General features: G+C 40.7%; 1 protein-coding gene across 1 annotated transcript in view; it reads right to left on the reverse strand.

The window, feature by feature from the left end:
* Window positions 1-15,298: 15,298 nt before the first annotated feature.
* LOC106569244 (cadherin-6) overlaps window positions 15,299-20,578 on the reverse strand; it is a 35,721-nt gene continuing 30,441 nt past the window's right edge. Inside the window, exons 11-12 of the mRNA XM_014140425.3 lie at window positions 18,456-18,707; window positions 15,299-17,567 (exon numbers count right to left, since the gene is read on the reverse strand). Of these exons, the coding sequence (XP_013995900.1) occupies window positions 17,068-17,567; window positions 18,456-18,707 (752 nt within the window). The 3' untranslated portion in view covers window positions 15,299-17,067. The remainder of the gene's footprint in view (window positions 17,568-18,455; window positions 18,708-20,578) is intronic.

The following is a 20,578-nucleotide window of genomic DNA, read 5'->3' on the forward strand; positions in this document are numbered from 1 at the left end:
CCAGTGCCACTGGCTCGATGCTCTAGGGGTATGCGAGAACACGTGGGCAGACGAAGAGAGAGCAGTAGGAGTAGCAGTGTTATCTGTGGTAATCCATGTTTCCGTCAGCGCCAGGAAGTCTAGGGACTGGAGGGTAGCATAGGCTGAGATGAACTCAGCCTTGTTGGCTGCAGACCGGCAGTTCCAGAGGCTGCCAGAGGCTGCCTGTAACTCCACGTGGGTCGTGCGCGCTGGGACCACCAGGTTAGAGTGGCAGCGGCCACGCGGTGTGAAGCGTTTGTATGGCCTGTGCAGAGGGGAGAGAACAGGGATAGACAGACACATAGTTGACAAGCTACAGAAGTGTTGTTTCTTGTATTATTGTCTCTTGTGTCTTTAGAGAACTGTTTCACTTTGATATCCCTTTTCTTCTGTCCTGATTTTCTCTTTCTTTTCTTCTGTTAACTAGATATTCTTTGTTGTTCTTCGTTAGCTAGCTAGCTTCTTCCAAAAGAGTCCCTAGCAATTGCTTAGCAACTGGTAAACAATTCAGCTAGCTAAGATAACTACAATTTTATGAAAAATAGTTCTTTTTCAAAAGCCTATCTTCTTTGTTTGTTGCTTGTTTTTTCTCCTCTTCAGTCTTGCAGTTTTCTTTTGCTTTATTCCGATGTACTTCACTCTAAAAACCATGTAAATTTCAATATTTGTAGGAGCTCATTTTTCAGCTGCTGCTGCTCAAATTGGAGTTCCGGAACGAAAGTTGGCACCATCGATTTGAGTAATCCACTCGTTCAACTTGCAGAGAAAGGAACCCAGAAAATCTACCCTAAACTTTGTTTCAAGAAGTCAAAATATGTTTCTGTTTACTCCTCAGACACCCTAAAATGTAATCAAACTATAATATTTATTTTGGAAAGAAGTATGTTCAATAGGAAACTGATCTTAGCAGGTGCGCAGCTTCGTCATGGCGCGCCAAAACACGGATTTCCAAGACTGTGTCCTCATACAAAAACTGTTACTTCTTATTTGTTTTTGAAGTGACAAGCCTGAAGCCTTGAACATAGACTGCTGAAATCCTGTGGAAGCTATTTTACAATATGACCTTACTCTTACATTCCTAAGAGGATGGTCTTGCTCAAAAAAATTCTGGTTGGTTTTTCATTGGATTTTCTCCTACCATATCTATTGTGTTATGTTCTCCTACATTATTTGAACATTTATACAAACTTCAACGTGTTTTCTTTCCAATGGTACCAATTATATGCATTCCCTGGCTTCAAGGCCTGAGCTACAGGCAGTTTACTTTGGGCACGTCATTCAGGCGGAAATTGAGAAAAAAGTGGCCTAGCCATAAGAAGTTAAATGGCCCAGTCAGAGCCCAGACTTGAACCTGATCTAACATCTCTAGAGAGACGTGAAAATAGCTGTGCAGCGACGCTCCCCATCCAACCTTACAGAGCTTGAGAGGATATGCACAGAAGAATGGTAGAAACTCCCCAAATACAGGTGTGCCAGGATTATAGTGTCATACCCAAGAAGACTCAAGGCTGTGATCGCTGCCAAAGTTGCTTCAACAAAGTACTGAGTAAAGGGTCTGAATACTTATGCAAATGTGATATTTCAGTTTTTTGGGATTTTTTGTTGCAAAAATTCTGTTTTTGCTAAGTCATTATGGGGTATTGGGTGTAGATTGATAAGGAAAGAAAAGTTGAAACTATTTTAGAATAAGGCTGTAATGTAATAAAATGTGGAAAAAGTCAAGGGGTCTGAATTCTTTCCGAATGCACTATACAACACACAGGTATAGTTCCTCCAAGACTAATATTTGTCATCAAGCCAAAGTCACTCTCTTACTCTCCGCCAGCATCATCAAAACATTTCTCCAGTTTGCTCCTAATGAGAAGCACTGAGGCTAGCTAGGCTAGTTAGATAGCTATAACATTAGACTAGAGTACATTTTTGGTATAGCAAACAGAGCTAACTAGCTAAACTTGGCTAGCTTGGCTTGTAGTGGTACTAGCAGGCCCGTTACTGCCAAATCTATCACCGAATTGTACTGTACTGAACAACATTGCCTTGTGTAAAAAGAGAGCTTATATTGCTAGCTATCTACCAACAACTTACTATTTTGTAATTTACTCTATTGAGTCCTGGTCCAGCTGGTCTAGGCTGTCGCCGCTGCTTGCTGATCTCACAATTATTTTTCTTGCTGTCTCAACTCCTACTCAGTGTATTCACGCTCAAATAAATAGGGCTGTATGTTCCTATGTAAAAGAACATCTACTACATATATGCCATGTTCAGCAGGTAATCATCATCCAGCTCTTCATCCAGCGGCAGGTAGCCTAGTGGTTAGAGCGTTGGGCCAGTAACCAAAAGGTTGCTGGATTGAATCCCTGAGCTGACAAGGTAAAAAGCTGTCGTTCTGCCCATGAAAAAGGCAGTTAACCCACTGTTTCCTGGTAGGCTGTCATTGTAAATAAGAATTTGTTCTTAACTGACTTGCCTAGTTAAATAAAGGTTACATTCATGGAAAGTGGAATCATCCGAATAAGCCAATGTAGCTAATCATTTAGCAATCTCGGATAGTGCATGGTAACATAGCTCCTGTCAACCTGTAAACTATTACTGCCCCAGGTATTGAAAGGCTTGCCTTCGAGGGTGGAAACAAGGAACTATGGCTCCCATCAGGCTGTAGTTGTCACGCCTGCTCCTGCTCCCCCTCTCTGGCGCCAGGCTACCCTTCTTTACACGGCACCTTTCACCATCATTACGCGCAGCAGCGCTTATTGGACACACCTGGACTCCTTCACGTTGTTGATTACCCCCTGTATATCTGTCTGTTCCTCAGTGGTGTTCCCTGTGTCCGCATAAATTGTTATGTGTTCCTGTCCAGACCCTGTTCCTGTTCCGTTTCATGTCCGTCAGCTAATAAACCTTCACATCCTGTACCTGCTTCTCATCTCCTGCGTCAATCCTTACAGTAGTCTTTACAAAGCCAGGGAAAACAAGTCAACCTAGATATCCTGCAATGTCCTGGCAGATAGGAATATTGTTGAGACAAGTCCAATGGATCTGAACAAGGACAACCATATCTACTCGCTGCTAGCGTGATCACGCAATCGGCATAACACAAAGGCCACAGTAATTGCTACAAAACATGACTCTATTCCTTTTTAGATCAGACAGCAAGCTCAATCAACCAATGACGTCTTGCCGCAACCCTTGTCACACATGATGTTGAGCGCCTAAAGACATACATCCAACCCTGGCTCATATGTGGGAGTTGATTATCTTATTCCGCATAGACTTGGGTCTCAGAAACCCTAATCCACCTTCCCTATGATTGACTTTATGTCAATGTTTGACAGTCTAAATGTCAAGAAGATAAGATTTTACCATGGCTCTAGTCTAGTCTATTTGGAATTAAATCAGTATGTTATGTTTGCCAAAAACACAAGGGACATTCATACCATCCAAAGCTGTTTTGTATACAGATCTTAATTTGAGCCAGTTTGCTACAGTTGTAAAATAGTCCTGCAGCAACAGGAAATTTGCATTTTTATGTGGATTATAATTAATGGACATTTTTTCATTAGGGCCAATTAAGTCTAACATTTTAAAGTGGAAATTACAAACTTTAGAATACTTTTTAAACCTCGAATACACTACAAGTTAGCATTTCCTGCTGTGCAATAAACTTCTCATCAACAATGGAGTGATACAATTAAGGTCATACATCTCTAAATAAAGTAGCCTACTATATCTTTCATAACTACTTTAAATGTTTCAAGAAATTCAGTAACACCTTTGGAGACCCAATCCTTTATCAAACGTGACATGTCATCCCTTTCTTCAATTTGGTGTAATTACCAAGCCTTACTGGCTTCATTTCATCAGAATGCATGGACAAATTTAATTTAATCTAATTTCAAAGCTGAGTGAAATAAAAAGCTCTGTGAAATTGAGGAAAAAGAGTGTTGAGACAGTGGTGTTTTAGAGAAAGAAAGGCATAAGCAATATTAATTAAAATAATCCATCAAATATAGCAAACATGACGGTGCCTAACCATCCCTCTCTTTTTATGAGCTTCCATCCATAAGTTCCTGGTGAGTGATAACTGTGTTTGTCATAGAATTTAAATGATCGACTCTCCTCTCCCTGAGTCCTATTTCTATTTATCTTTGCAAAGTCACATCATTCTTTTGCAGCTGAAACAATACAATGCATAATGATTTTCATTGTGAGTTGTTTAAAAGCTAGTCACGTGTGGCTTAGTCTGAGGCCTCAATTGGATGAGAGTGAACACCAAAACATCTGCAGCTTTCTTTGGCCTGCTCATCCTGTCAATTGAATGTACACTAGACGTGTTATGAATGCAAAACAGAACTCTGCTTTTTTAAATGGCTGTCTCCCTAACAAAGCCAAAATATTAACATGGCATTTAGTATTTAATTAGGATCCCCATTAGCTTCTGCCAAAGCAGCCGCTACTCTTCCTGTGGTCCGAACAGTAACAAAACAATACATCACAACGAAACAATAGTCATAAATAGAACAATTCACACAAGACATTGTGCACTATAAAAATGTACAATATAAAATGTACGATATTACAACAATGCAATATTACAATGTGTGGGTGTGTGTAAAGTGTGTGTGTTAGAGTGTATGCGTGTGATAGAGATTATGTGTGTGTGTATGTCACGGTCGTTGTAACAATTAGACCGAAACGCAGCGGGAACGTGAATGCTCATTATCTTCTTTATTAAAAATAAATGAACACTGAACAAAAAGAACGATGAAAAACAGTCCTGTCAGGCACACAGCTAAACAAGGAACAACTACCCACAAAACCCATATAAAAATACCCCTACTAAATAGGACCTTCAATTAGAGGCGATGAGGAACAGCTGCCTCCAATTGAAGGTCAAAACAATAAACTAGACCCATGCCCACTATTATTCTCTGTTCTGTTAATTTTCCCTATTCACTCTGTCCTATGTGGCTCTCAAACTGGAAGAAAATTCTCAATCATTTTTACAGGCTAAATTCCTGTCCAATCATTCAAAATGGTTAAATTTCCGTTTCATTACAAGGGTTCTATTTCTTGCTGTAAATGTTTTTTTATTATAGAAAAAAAAAGAAAATAGAACATAGAAATACAAAACATAGAACACAACCCAAAAACCCCGACAACACAAAACAAACACACCCCTGCCACATCCTGACCAAACTACAATAACAAATAACCCCTTATACTGGTCAGGACGTGACAGTGTACAGTATGTGTCTCTTCACAGTCTGTGTTGTGCCGTAAGGAGATGTTTGATGTTTTTTATCTGTTTGAGCAGACAGTTTGGTGCTTTAAACACGTCAATACCTCTCACAAAGACAAGTAGTGACGCATTCAATCTCTCCTGTACTTTGAGCCAGGAGAGATTGACATGAACATTTTTGACATAAGCCTCCGTGTACATTTAAGGCCAGCCGTGCTGCTCTGTTCTAGGCCAATTGTAATTTGCCTATGTCTTTCTTTGCCGCACTTGACCATATAACTGAGCAGCAGTCCAGGTGGGATAAAACTAGGGCCTGTAAGACTTGTTTGGTTGATCGGGATGTCAAGAAAGCAGAGCATCGCTTGATCATGAACAGACCTCTCCCCGTCTTAGAAACCATTGCATCAATATGTTTTGACATTGTTAATCTAGGGTTACAACAAGCAGTTTAGTCTCCTCAACTTGCTCAATTGCCACAGGTAAGAGTTAATGGCGGCCGATGAATGGCACAACAATGGGGTTCAGGAACTCGTCACGGTATCTCTGTGCATTAAAATTGTCATTGATAAAATGCAATTGTGTTCGACATAGTATGGGCAGGCATAACCTACAACCACACTGCCACCATAGGGCACTCTGTTCACAACATTGACATCAGCAAACTGCACGCCCACACAATGCCACACACGGTTGTGAGGCTGGTTGGATGTACTGTGACATTCTCTAAAACGATGTTGGATCCGGGTTATGGTAGAGAAATTAACATTCAATCCTCTGGCAACAGCTTTGGTTGACATTCCTGCAGTCAGCATGCCAATTGCATGCTCCCTCAAAACTTGAGACATGTGGCATTGTGTTGTGTGACAAAACAGCTTTTTTACCTCTGTAATGATCATGCTGTTTATTCAGGGGTGAAAAGAGATTTAATTTCTTACCAGTACGGGACACACATGTGTGCACACAAACACAATTGTTTTTATACTACAAAAATTACAGAGTAGAAGTGTCTGCTGACACTGACAAACAGATCAATAAAATCATGTTGTCTGATCCATATAATCGGCCTACGAAAAGGAGAGACACAAATAGTATCTAACCTGGAGGAGGAAAACAAACAAAAGTGGCACTGACACAATTATAAATAAAGTGAATATGCACACTCCCCGCTGTGGTCCGCTGGTGCCAATAGGCCACTGTTCGCTCAATTAAGTTTTAATAACGAAAAGACAGATTGGAGTCTTTTCTGTCACGCGGAGCGGTAACGGGTGAACCCAAGAGCAAACTCAGACGAGGAGACTGGGATGAGGTAACCAAGGTATTTATTGAAACACGGGGGGAAGATTGAGTGCAGGACAGGGGAAGCTCGGGCGGGTTGCCGGAAACCAGGTGCGGGGGCTGAGGCTGGAGTGAGAGGTGTTGGGACAAGGTAAGTAGGTTTGGAGGGGAATCCAAGGGAGCGTAGAGTGGGGAATCCAGGGTAGAGTAGCAGGACTGATGAGAAGTTGGACTGGAGACAGGGACCAGAGTCAGAGCAGGCAGAACTGTAGCGGAGAGGAAAACAGCGTCAGGCAAGGGAAAACAGGCACAACAGGACAACAGGAACAAACGGCTAGAAACATGGACTGACTGGGCAGAGATTACGATCTGGCAGTGTGGAAATGGCAGGACTGAGTATTTGTAAAGGCCTTGATTATGGAACAGGTTGCAGCTGGTGGGAATCTGCTCTGACTCCAGCATACCTGTCTCTGCCCACACAATCACACACACACAGAGAAAGAGAGGGAGAGAGCACTGGGGGAGTAGAGGCAGGTCAAGGAGACACAGGATGAGCACTAGACGGTGTGGCAGGAGCAGATGTGACACTTGTCCTTACAGCAATAGCCATTTGCTTTCCAAACACTTTTTCCACGATTGTACTTTTAATATTACAATATGCCTGGATGGGTCTCTCTGCTTTCACTGACAGTCGCAACAAAACAATCATATATTTGGTATTTTCAGCTCGCTCCACAAATTGCGGGACGTTCTGACTGTAGGCTATGCGATTTAAAACAATCCAGCTTTTTTTAACGAAGCTAATGATCCTCTGTGGCCAAATCATGCTTTCTGGTGTAGTAGCCTATTTTGAATGATGTTTATTAATTTCTGTATAGACAGGAGTAAGCTAATAAGGCTATATAACAAATAAGGCTAGATAACAAGCACTTAACAAAGGCGGTCTTGTTGGCTACCGGCACACATTTGTTCACTTACAAAATAATTTCAGCATCCAAACCACCCGCAATTAGATGAATGGAAAGAGAGAAAACAAAACATCAATGTTTAGTGTAATGAAATTCTGCGATTGTCATCAGGCCTACACTTGCAGCCTGAATTGATGCATCCACTGTTGTCCACACGTGCCTCGGTCTCTGCCACCAATCTCTGCTTTGTCCATGAGCATCTCGGCCACTTATCTCTGCCTTAACAAAATGTAAGTGTTATCATCAAACCACAAGGCAATTTGGAGCATATACCACCAGGTTTCCAGTCAATTCGCACATTTTCTGGTGGTTGACATGCAGTAATGTTAAATAATAGTGTAATAACCTATTGTTTTTGGGCATGTTGTATTAGTTGTGATAGGCTCACGTGTTACTGGACCATACCGCTTTACTTTCACCCCTGGATATGCCACACATGTCAGGTGGATGAATTATCTTGGCGAAGGGGAAATGCTCACTAACAGGAATGTAAACAAATTTGTGCACAACATTTGAGAGAAATAAGCTTTTTGTGCGTTTAGAACATTTCTGGGATCTTTTATTTCAGCTCATGAAACATGGGACCTAAACTTTACATGTTGTGTTTCTATTTTTGTTCAGTGTATTTAGGACTAGCTTATTACTAGCCACTAGTGGTGATTTTAGCATGTAAATGTTGTTGGGGCAAACTCAGCCAATTTGTATAGATGCATGCCAGCAAAGCCACTGCACAACATTTTATTATTTCATTAGGTCTATGTGGTCTAAAAAGGAAGGAAAATACGAGGATCCACTTTTATAGACATTATACCGGACGCCCCTCGCAATATTAGCTGAACTTTTTGTTGAAAAAAAATATTTGAATGGGAAGAGACTGTCACTGGCAAACATGGTTACAAACCCAACAATGTCATATAGTATCCCCTCCTCGTGAAGAAAAGCACAAGTAAATTATAATACACAAAGTAAGCAAAACAAGGAAATCACTTCAACATTGCCTACCATGATGAATAAGATAGACCTACTGTATACAAGCAATATAACAATTGAGATGTACAAACTATCACGTAAGGGAATGATGAGCGGATAAGAGGCAAGCCGTAATTTAAGACATTAATTAGCGAGTAGTCGATATAACTATTTCTTCAGCACTTTTGAAATGTACAGCGACAGATTTCAGAACATGGGCCATTCTTATAGCATTCTCCCTGTACACCAAGTCAGAAACGTAGGATACAGTTGAAGTCAGAAGTTTACATACACTTAGGCTGGAGTCATTAAAACTTGTTTTTCAACCACTCCACAAATTTCTTGTTAACAAACTATACTTTTGGCAAGTCGGTTATGACATCTACTTTGTGCATGACACAAGTAATTTTTCCAACAATTGTTTACAGACAGATTATTTCACTTATAATTCACTGTATCACAATTCCAGTAGGTCAGAAGTTTACATACACTAAGTTGACTGTGTCTTTAAACAGTTTGGAAAAGTCCAGAAAATGATGTCATGGCTTTAGAAGCTTCTGATAGGCTAATTGACATCATTTGAGTCAATTGGAGGTGTACCTGTGGATGTATTTCAAGGCCTACCTTCAAACTCAGTGCCTCTTTACTTGACATCATGGGAAAATCAAAAGAAATCAGTCAAGACCTCAGAAAAAACATTGTAGACCTCCACAAGTCTGGTTCATCCTTGGGAGAAATTTCCAAATGCCTGAAGGTACCACATTCATCTGTACAAACAACAGTACGCAAGTATAAACACCATGCGACACCACAGCCGTCATATCGCTCAGGAAGGCGACCTGTACTGTTAACATACTTTGGTGCGAAAAGTGCAAATCAATCCCAGAGCAACAGCAAAGGTCTTGTAAAGATGCTGGAGGAAACAGGTACAAAATAATCTATATCCACAGTAAAACGAGTCCTATATCAACATAACCTAAAAAGCCACTCAGCAAGGAAAAAGCCACTGCTCCAAAACCGCCATAAAAAAAGCCAGACTACGGTTTGCAACTGCACATGGGGACAAAGATTGTACTTTTTGGAGAAATGTCCACTGGTCTGATGAAACAAAAATAGACATAACACTTTTTTGTTATGGAAAAAGGGGGAGGCTTGTAAGCCGAAGAACACCATCCCAACCGTGAAGCACGGGGGTGGCAGCATCATGTTGTGGGGGTGCTTTGATGCAGGGGGGACTGGTGCACTTCACAAAATAGATGGCATCATGAGGGAGGAAAATTATGTGGATATATTGAAGCAACATCTCAAGACATCAGTCAGGAAGTTAAAGCTTGGTCGCAAATGGGTCTTCCAAATGGACAATGACCCCAAGCATATATCCAAAGTTGTGGCAAAATAGCTTAAGGACAACAAAGTCAAAGTATTGGCATGGCCACCACAAAGCCCTGACCTCACTCCTATAGAAAATTTGTGGGCAGAACTGAAAAAGCGTTTGCGAGCAAGGAGGCCTGCAATCCTGACTCAGTTACACCAGCTCTGTCAGAAGGAATGGGCCAAAATTCACCCAACTTATTGTGGGAAGTTTGTGGAAAGCTACCCAAAATGTTTGACCGAAGTTAAACAATTTACAGGCAGTGCTACCAAATATTAATTGAGTGTATGTAAACTTCTGACCCACTGGGAATGTGATGAAAGAAATAAAAGCTGAAATAAATTATTCTCTCTACTATTATTCTGACATGTAACATTCTTAAAATAAAGTGGTGATCTTAACTGACCTTTACTTATTTCAGCCAATCATCAGTCATTTGTGTCAGTGCCGTACATGTTGAGTGCCCTTCCCTATAAGTGTGCTGAAGTCTGTTGTTCACTTGTTTACTGTGAAATAGCATTGTATTTGGTAAAACACAATTTTTTCAAAAACTTTACTAAGGGTCGGTAGCAGGCTGCTTGGTCAGCTGTTATTTTTTCTTATTTTTTGTAAAAAAAATTGTCCCTAATTTTGTGATATCCAATTGGTAGATATGACCTTGTCTCATTGCTGCAATAGGCATCCTCCGAAACATGACCAGTCACACAGCGCTGCTTCTTAACACACTGCTTGCTTAACCCGGAAGTGATCACAACATAACACTTGATCACGACATAACACTTTTTTGTTGTTGAAATCATGCAGCCATTCTTGATTACATACATAATGCACTGACTGCTAATCTGCCTGCAAGGAGCTTTACCTATGAAACAGCCGACAAGGCAGAATCCTGATTTATCAGCCTCTGTGGCTGCTATTGAATCTGATCAAGCTCTGGGGCTGAAATTGAATCTGATCAGCTTGTCAGGAATGGAGCTCACACACTCTGTAAATGTTAATATTATCCATAAAACATGAAGCGTCCCTTACAATTATATACATAACAGTTATGCAAGCTAACAACCAGCATAAATAGCAAGCTAACTAGCTAGCTAGCTCACTCTCTCACAAGACTAGCCAAGTTAGCTGCATTGTTGCTTGCATGCAATTGGCTGTGGTCTTGGAGGTGGCACACAGCCTAAGATACAGTGCTGTCTGTCATGCATCATTCAGGGCTTAGCTGCCCCACGAGTTCTTAGCTCAAGGTAAGGGACATTTAGCTTGCTTACATTCTAACTTATAAACTGATAATGAGCTCCAAACACAAATGAAAGCATGATATTAGCACGAAACGTACCATCCCTTAGTCAAATATAATAAAATAGTATTTTTCACGTGCACCAAATACAACAGGTAGACTTTACTGTTAAGTGCTTACTTACGAGCCCTTTCCCAACAATGCAGAGTTAAAAAGTAAGAACAATTTGCAAAATAAATAAATGAAATAGTAACACAGTAAAGTAACAATAAGGAGTACCGGTACCGAGTCAATGTGCAGGAGTACGAGGTAGTTGAGGTAATTGAGGTAATATGTACTGTACATGTAGGTAGGGGTAAAAGTGACTAGGCAATCAGGATATATAATAAACAGCAGCGTATGCGAAGAATGTGAAAGAGTGCCTGTGTGAATGTGTGTGTGTGTGTGTGTGTGTGTGTGTGTGTGGCATCAATATGCATGTGTTTGTGTGTGTTTTGTGTGTGTGAGAGTATGTAGTGTGTGTGTGCGTGTGTGTGTGTGTGCGTGTGTGCGTGTGTGTGTGTGTGTTGGAGTGTCAGTGTAGTATGTGTGAATGTGTGGGTAAAGTCCAGTGAGTGTGCATAGAGCCAGTGCAAAAGTACAGTAGCAATCAATAAAAACATATGAGCTGATCCACCAAGGCTCTGCCGCCTCAGCCATACTGTCGATCTATCATCAATACACCCATTCCTGTTTATGGAGTTTCCCTTGCGATCTCGATAAAACAACTTTAGTTATCTCACGATCATGAGAAAAATAAGTTGTGATCTCTACATAACGAGGGAATATTTTTTTTCTCAAATGTCCATTCTGGACTTCCGTAGATTCCATCACAGCTGTCGGGATTTTTTGTTATCCGGTTTGACTTTACTCACATAAAAACAGTGGATGGAAACTTAGTTAGTGATAGACAGCAATTCTTTTGTCACTTCTTCCACACTCTCTTTACAGAATTCAAATGTACATTGCTTGCCTTTTATTATGTGGCCGTTATGCATGGATATGAGGGTTCAGAGTTTGTTGTTGGCATGTCAAGTTTAAAGTTAATGTCACAAGCACAAGAACAGTGAAATGCCTTTCTTGCATAGTCAAAACCCAACAATGCAATAATCAATAACAATGTAATACTGGAAAAAAACACACAGGAAAGAAGAAGAAACATGAACACAATAAGTAAGTATGCATACCATATACAGGGTCAGTTCCAATACCATATTTGAAATGTGCAGGGACACTGGAGTGATGGAGGAAGATACAGTTGAAGTCGGCAGTTTACATACTGACTTAACTTTTTGGTTAAGGTTTATACCTTAACCAAAAACATTTCAACTCAGTTTTTCACATTCCTGACATTTAATACTAGTTTGGCCATAATGACAAGGAAAATTATGTGGATATATTGAAGCAACATCTCAAGACATCAGTCAAAAAGTTAAAGCTTGGTCGCAAATGGGTCTTCCAAATGGACAATGACCCCAAGCATACTTCCAAAGTTGTGGCAAAATGGCTTAAGGACAACAAAGTCAAGGTATTGGAGTGGCCATCACAAAGCCCTGACCTTAATCCTATAGAAATTGTGTGGGCAGAACTGAAGAAGTGTGTGCGAGCAAGGAGGCCTACAAACCTGACTCAGTTACACCAGCTCTGTCAGGAGGAATGGGCCAGTATTCACCCAACTTATTGTGGGAAGCTTGTGGAATGCTACCCGAAACATTTGACCCAAGTTAAACAATTTAAAGGCAATGCTACCAAATACTAATTGAGTGCATGTAAACATCTGACCCACTGTGATGAAAGAAATAAAATCTGAAATAAATTATTCTCTCTACTATTATTCTGACATTTCACATTCTTAAAAGAAAGTGGTGATCCGAACTGACCTAAAACAGGGAATTTTTACTTGGATTAAATGTCAGGAATTGTGAAAAACTGAGTTTAAATGTATTTGGCTAAGGTGTACGTAAACTTCTGACTTCAACTGTAGGTGTTCCTTTTGTCCAGGTAGGAAAGGGCAGTGTGGAGTGCGATTGAGATTGCATCATCTGTGGATCTGTTGGGGCAGTATGCAAATTGGAGTGTGCCTAGGGCTTCCGGGATGATGGTATTGATGTGAGACATGACCAGCCTTTCAAAGCACTTCATGGCTACCGATGTGAGTGCTACAGGGCTGTAGTCATTTAGGCAGGTTACATTCGCTTTCTTGGGCACAAGGACTTTCATCTGAGGGCATAGCGCGATTTCTTATAAGCCCGGAATATGTTTCCGCTCCTTGAAAGCGACAGCTCTAGCCTTTAGTTCGGTAAGGATGTTGCCTGCAACCCATGGCTTCTGGTTGGGAAATGTACGTACGGTCACCGTGGGGACTTACTGATGAAGCCGGTGAGTGAGGTGGTATACTCCTCAATGCCATTGGATGAATCCTGGAACATATTCTATTCTGTGCTAGCAAAACAGTCCTGTAGTGTAGCATCCGTGTCATCTGCCCACTTCTGTATTGAGCGAGTCACTGGTACTTCCGCTTTAGTTTTTGCTTGTATGCAGGAATCAAGAGGATAGAATTATGGTCAGATTTGCCAAATGGAGGGCGAGGGAGAGCTTTGTATGCGTCTCTGTGTGTGGAGTGAAGGTGGTCTAGAGTTTTTTCCCTCTGGTTGCACATGTGACATGCTGGTAGAAATGAGGTAAAACAGATTTAGGTTTGCCTGCATTTAAGTTCCCGGCCACTAGGATAAATATAATTAAAAAAATAGATGAACACTCTCTTGGTAGATAGTGTGTTCTACAGCTTGTCATGAGGTACTCTACCACAGGCGAGCAATACCTCAAGACTTCCTTAATAATAGACATTGTGCACCAGCTATTATTGAGAAATATTTTGTCCCCAAATAAGTATATGGCATTAATTGCATCTATAGATATCTAGCCGTTGAAATAAATACAACGTAGCCAAGGTGATTCTCTACATAAAAAAGAGGTATAGAGCTATAATGCCAGTGATATTAAATGCATTCAGGTCACAAATCAGGCATGAGAGAGAGGGAGGGCTGTTCAGTCTCACATGACAGTCCCATTAAAGATTAACAGAGAAGAAATGTCTAGGCCTAATGGAAGCTGGCCTGGCCTGGAGAGTTACGTCTCTTAGCACTCATGCTGCTGCTGATGTGATATCTTGGCAAGAGTTGATGTGCTTTTGGCCAGCTCATTGTGTTGCATGGTATTTAGCTGGTGGAAACTCGTGGGTCTCTCTCTCCTTTTAGTTCCTGGCAGGTGTTGGAAATGCTTAGAGCTTCTATGGACTTGTAGGGAAGGGGGTTTAAAACATGTCCATTAAAGCATCACACAACATGTATGATGACAATGGTTGGCTTCTTTGTAGAATTGCTGACGCCATTGACCTGTCATGTTATCTCCAACTGTTCTGTCATTTTGGTGAAAAATCAAATGAATGACAACAAACAACAATGATTACAACATGAGCAGCTAGGCTAAATGTTAATATAAGGTTCTTGGTTGAATACAATTATCCTTTAATCCCTTGGGATGTTTTCAACAATGGAACTGGGTGGCTAACTTCCACAGGTACCATTTTCAGCATTGGCTGCTCATCTACGATTGTATGAGGCAAACTTAGCCACCACCATCAGATGAGATGCTAGCACACATACTTACAGACGGGGAGAGAGAAGCCTGGTACGAGTCAATTAGCAAAGGCATTGTCTTAAATGTCACCATCTGCCTAACATCTGATCTGCTAAACCTATATCAACTTAGAAATGAATCCCCTCTCTCTAAATCAGGTTTCCAGTCCTGAGAGATCTCCAGATCTCATTCACAGATTGTCCTAATTAGGTAATGCTGGGAGAGAACAAGAGTGAGTCATTTGGCATGTGTACAGTAAAGTAGACTATTGGTACTGAAATGTAGCCAGTCTGAGAAAGATGTCAGTGATCAGTTTGTGTGATGGTACAGTAGTATTGTAGCTGAGTTGATTAAATTAGACGCAATGCGAAAGGAACACTGCGACTACCTCGCTCTCCAACCAAGTTGCATGAGTTGAGGAGCAAACTACATCGAAGAAATTCAGCAGGTCTTGGAGGACCAGAAGCTGTTTTTTTTAATGAACTTCCACTGTCCTCCAAGAGTTGCTGAATTTCACTTTTAATGTAATTCGATGAGCATTTCTTTTGTGGTTTACTGGAAAAGTTTATTATGGTAAAATTTGACAATTGTTAATACATCATAGTATGACATGTACTGTAGCCTGTAGTGTCCACATTTAGTTGTACAACTCCAAAAGACATCAAAAACAGCGATATTGGTTGGATGCTTGTGTTCAACAATATTAATTCAGCATGTGTCCTATATATATTTGGTACAAAGAAAATCACAACATAAAAAGCAAAGTAGTACATCATGTACATCAGCTATGCTCCCAAATCACTGCCACAAAGCACAGTTTCAACCACAGTATATACCATTATTTAGTCAAACAATTTTACAGAGAAAAGTTTGATGTCAAATCAGAATGATGTACCCAAATACCCAACACATCATTATCCACAAACACTTTCAAAGTCGAAGCGCAGATCAGTTGTAATTGATCCTTTGGATCCCGTCTCAACTTCTTTAATGATAAAGTTGTTTTGGAGTGATTGCTTATGTTCGCTTAGCTACTAAGTATGATATGAGTTCAGAGAGTGAAAAGCATTATCATCCAATGTTGTCAAAGAGAGAACAGAACAATTAGCAAACACATGGCTGAATTAAATATTTACTTCAGATGCTTTCTATAGATTTGGTTCATTTCAAGGATGTTAGGTAATTCTTCATGTAAATGCTTTCTCTCTGTAAAGTATAAGCTGTACTTTGAACATGGAGAGTTAAAATGTCTGTTTTTCTAAGCCAATATCCTTCTCTGGTGGTATGCTCATTCACCTTGTAGGCTTTTTGTGCAGAATTGATGTAAGACATATGTGTATATATCGCTGCGCCCATAAACATGTCTAATATGACCATTATTGATTTGTGATGGATTATGTCGATGTTGTCAGATGTTGCTGAAATTCGCTGTAAATCTTAGAGCATCAAACCTCATCTCCATCCATTTCTTCATTCATCATCATGTGCAGAGATACACACATACAGTCCTTGTATCAAATAATGTCTTCAGAGAGTTCCTCTTGGATACAATTCCAAAAAATGGACGGATCACATAATAAATGATTGGCGAAATAAACAAACAACTTCTAATTGGAATAGTGAACTTTCTGTGCATCAGAAGGCTTGATAGGGGAATGGAGTTAGTACAAAGTGGCTGCCCAAGTTCCGTAAACTTTCACGAAGCAATGTTTTATTTTGGTCCTGGGCTTTCCTTCCATTTAAAGTATTTGGCCATTTTAAAGTAAGGTACGAAGAATTACCTAAAGAGATGTTCAATTCCAGTTCCTTGTTCCTGGAAAAGCAAAGTTCAATTTCACTAAAACACTGAAATATACAAAGTACAACATACTGCACTTCAGTAACAGTACAGAGAAACTATAGGAGATATCTCTCAAGAATACACAGAAATATTCAGAGAAATGTGTAATCCCTTCCAATGCAGCATATAGATACAGATGTAACCAGAAAATACAAATAAATGTATATATTTATAGTTTATTTTGACATTGAACTCAGGATCATTAACTGAAGTTCACCTTCTCTGGAAAAGTTGGTCTTGCACTAAAATAGTAAAAAAAAAGAATCCACACAGCTGCACAGTCTCTATCTGGTCTGGCCATCAGAAAGAGCTATGGCCTATAGTTGCGTTGGAAGAAATAAAAGGGCACTTTGTAAAAAACTCGGGCCGCAACATTTGTCCTCATTTTTTGAGAAGAGAGATTACAGTCAGTTATAGTTCATAGTTCATCCTCCTAGCTCCGGCCCCAGAAACAGATCAGGTAGTGTGTTAGGAGTCACAGTCGCTGTCCTCAGCCCCGTACATGTCAGCCAGTTTCCTGAAGCGGGGCCCCCAGTCACTGAGGTAGTTGTAGTCCTGGTCCCCTTCAGAGGAAGCTGACCCCAGGGAGCTGAGAGACTCAGCCACTGAACCGGTTCCCTCGTAGGCATATGTGGCCAGAGAGTCATAAGGGGGGGCGGTGGGGTTATTGTCGTTATCCTGCACCCGTTGGTTTATGAAGTCCCGGACATCGGCGTTGTCCCGCGATGGAATGGCTGTCCGTCTGAGAGGGGGGTACAGAGTGTCCGAGGGGATGATGTCCCGCCTCTGCTTGCTCTCCTCGATGGCCTCGGGGTTACGCAGAGCCCCGATGTCGAAGGCTTGGGTGTCCTCCTCTCCACCCCCCTCGTCGTTGTAGCTGACCACGTTGTCTCGCACGTCCTCTTTAGAGATGATCAGAGGCTCCTTTTTCTTCTGCTTCTTCAGTGCTGCAAACAGAACTACGATCACTGAGAAACAGAGAGGGAGAGAGAGACAGAGAGAGGGAGGAAGAGAGAGAGCGACGGAGATAGAGACAGATAGGGAGAGAGTGACAGAGATAGACACAGAGAGAGAGATACAGAGAGATGGAGAGAGAGAGAGGCAGTGTTAGTAAGAGGTTTGCTGTTCAGGGCTGGTTGATTTCATCTTATCTCGCTGCTCATGCTGCAGTGAACACTGCATTAGAACACGGGCTGCTTCATGCAGCCCAGTACTACAGCGCAGTAACAATTTAGAAACGACTGCAGTTGAGATGCTGAAAAAGGTTTTAATTTTAACATCGCAATGAGATTGCAACTAGTAACTTATAAATAACCAGGAAATGGTGCCACGTTTAATAAATACCTTTCCATTATATAGTTAATGGTGCTGAAGTAATATATTGGGGTAATCGCATTACATTATTTTTCATTAAAGTAACTCCTGGTGTATCAGGGGTTATTTTTACTGCCTGTCTACTATCCTGTCTACTATCCTGTTTACAATCTGAATCCCATTGGACTTGTTGTGATCCTCCATAAATAACACGTTTACAGTACACAGCCAAGAGTGAAATAGGCTCGGGAATTTAGGGCATTCTTAGAGGTGCATGTGTGTGTGTGCGTACTCGTATGTGTACACATTCAGGTGATATACAGAAGGGTCAAATTGAACATCTAAAATATAGCAACTACACTAGAACCTGTGGAATTTATTATTAATATTTGTACATACTGTACATTAATGTGAATGACTAAACTGGAGATGGAGATGGTCAGAGCCAGACAGACAAACAGACAGCTATAGTCAATGAGGACTCAATAAATATACTGTACTCACACAGCCAGCCAGATAGACAAACAGACAGCTATACTCACTGAGGAGGATAATAACACAAAGCAGGATAGCCACCAGGGCCCCGGTGCTGAGTCCAGCTGAGCTGGTCTGGGCCTCGGCGTTGCACAGCTCCATGTTGCCCTCGCGGTCGCAGCTGCACACGCGCACCGTCAGCGTCCCCGTGCTGCTCTGCATGGGGAAGTCCCCGTCTGTGATCACCACAGGAACAAGATAGACGCTCTTGTGCAGTCGGCTGTAGCTGGAGCGCCGGGTTAGGACGCCAGCTGTGTTATCTACAGGGAAACAACATACATTTAACACACATGTTAAGGACTGATGTAACAGCCACATTATAGTGTGTTATATGGCTATGAAGGGTGACTGATTGCACATAGACTGCAGAATTGCCTTCCAGCCTGGTTCATTGGAATAACCATAAGGTGCCATAATCATGTATGCAATTAGGCATTATAACATATTTACTATAATGTCAAATCAAATTGTATTTGTCACATGCTTCGTATGACCACAGGTGTAGACTAACAGTGAAATGCTTACCGTAAATTCCGGACTATAAGCCGCAACTTTTTTCCCACGCTTTGAACCTCGCGGCTTAAACAATGACACGGCTAATATATGGATTTTTCCCGCTTTCAAATGTTTTTATAAAAAAAAAACACATTCTGTGACGTGCTTAGTTTTTTGGCGGCATGAAGCTTTCATTAGACCAATGAAATTGCCGAACGGGTTAAGGTCAAACAGTGACGAGAGCGACAATGAAAACGATCCAATATCGGATGAAGCAATTCTGAGGCTATTCAACTCCGGCACCGAAGGAGATGACTTCAGTGGTTTCAGTGCACAGGAGGAGGAAGATAGTGACCAATGACTTTCTTGGTAGGCTACTGTTTACTGCAAATGTTTTATTTTTTATTACAAGCCGTGTTTCATTAAAGCCTATTTATTTTTGTTACAAGCCGTGCTTCGTTAAAGCCTATTTATTTTTGTTACAAGCCGTGTTTCGTTAAAGCCTATTTATTTTTGTTACAAGCCGTGTTTCGTTAAAGCCTATTTATTTTTGTTACAAGCCGTGTTTCGTTAAAGCCTGTGTAAAGTTAATTTGTTTCAATGTACCGGTAGGCACCTGCGGCTTATAGACATGTGCGGCTTATTTATGTTCAAAATAATATATATTTTTTTATATTCAGGTGCGCTCAATAGTCCGGAAATTATGGTACTTACAGGTCCATTTCCAACAATGCGGAGTGAAAGATAAGATAAAACATTTAATATAAAAAATAAATAGTATAAAAAATATAAATAATCAGGTGTTGACTGTGTATGATAGAGACCCAAACATAATATCAGGTGTTGACTGTGTACGATAGACACCCAAACATAATATCAGGTGTTGACTGTGTATGATAGAGACCCAAACATAATATCAGGTGTTGACTGTGTATGAAAGACACCCAAACATAATATCAGGTGTTGACTGTGTATGATAGACACCCAAACATAATATCAGGTGTTGACTGTGTATGAAAGACACCCAAACATAATATCAGGTGTTGACTGTGTATGATAGAGACCCAAACATAATACCAGGTGTTGACTGTGTATGATAGAGACCCAAACATAATATCAGGTGTTGACTGTGTATGATAGACACCCAAACATAATATCAGGTGTTGACTGTGTATGATAGAGACCCAAACATAATATCAGGTGTTGACTGTATATGATAGAGACCCAAACATAATATCAGGTGTTGACTGTGTATGATAGAGACCCAAACATAATATCAGGTGTTGACTGTGTATGATAGACACCCAAACATAATATCAGGTGTTGACTGTGTATGATAGAGACCCAAACATAATATCAGGTGTTGACTGTGTATGATAGAGACCCAAACATAATATCAGGTGTTGACTGTGTATGATAGAGACCCAAACATAATATCAGGTGTTGACTGTGTATGATAAAGACCCAAACATAATATCAGGTGTTGACTGTGTATGATAGACACCCAAACATAATATCAGGTGTTGACTGTGTATGATAGACACCCAAACATAATATCAGGTGTTGACTGTGTATGATAGAGACCCAAACATAATATCAGGTGTTGACTGTATATGATAGAGACCCAAACATAATA

The sequence above is a fragment of the Salmo salar genome, chromosome 14 (assembly GCF_965601325.2).
Source record: "Salmo salar chromosome 14, fSalSal1, whole genome shotgun sequence".
Classification (NCBI taxonomy): Eukaryota; Metazoa; Chordata; class Actinopteri; order Salmoniformes; family Salmonidae; genus Salmo; species Salmo salar.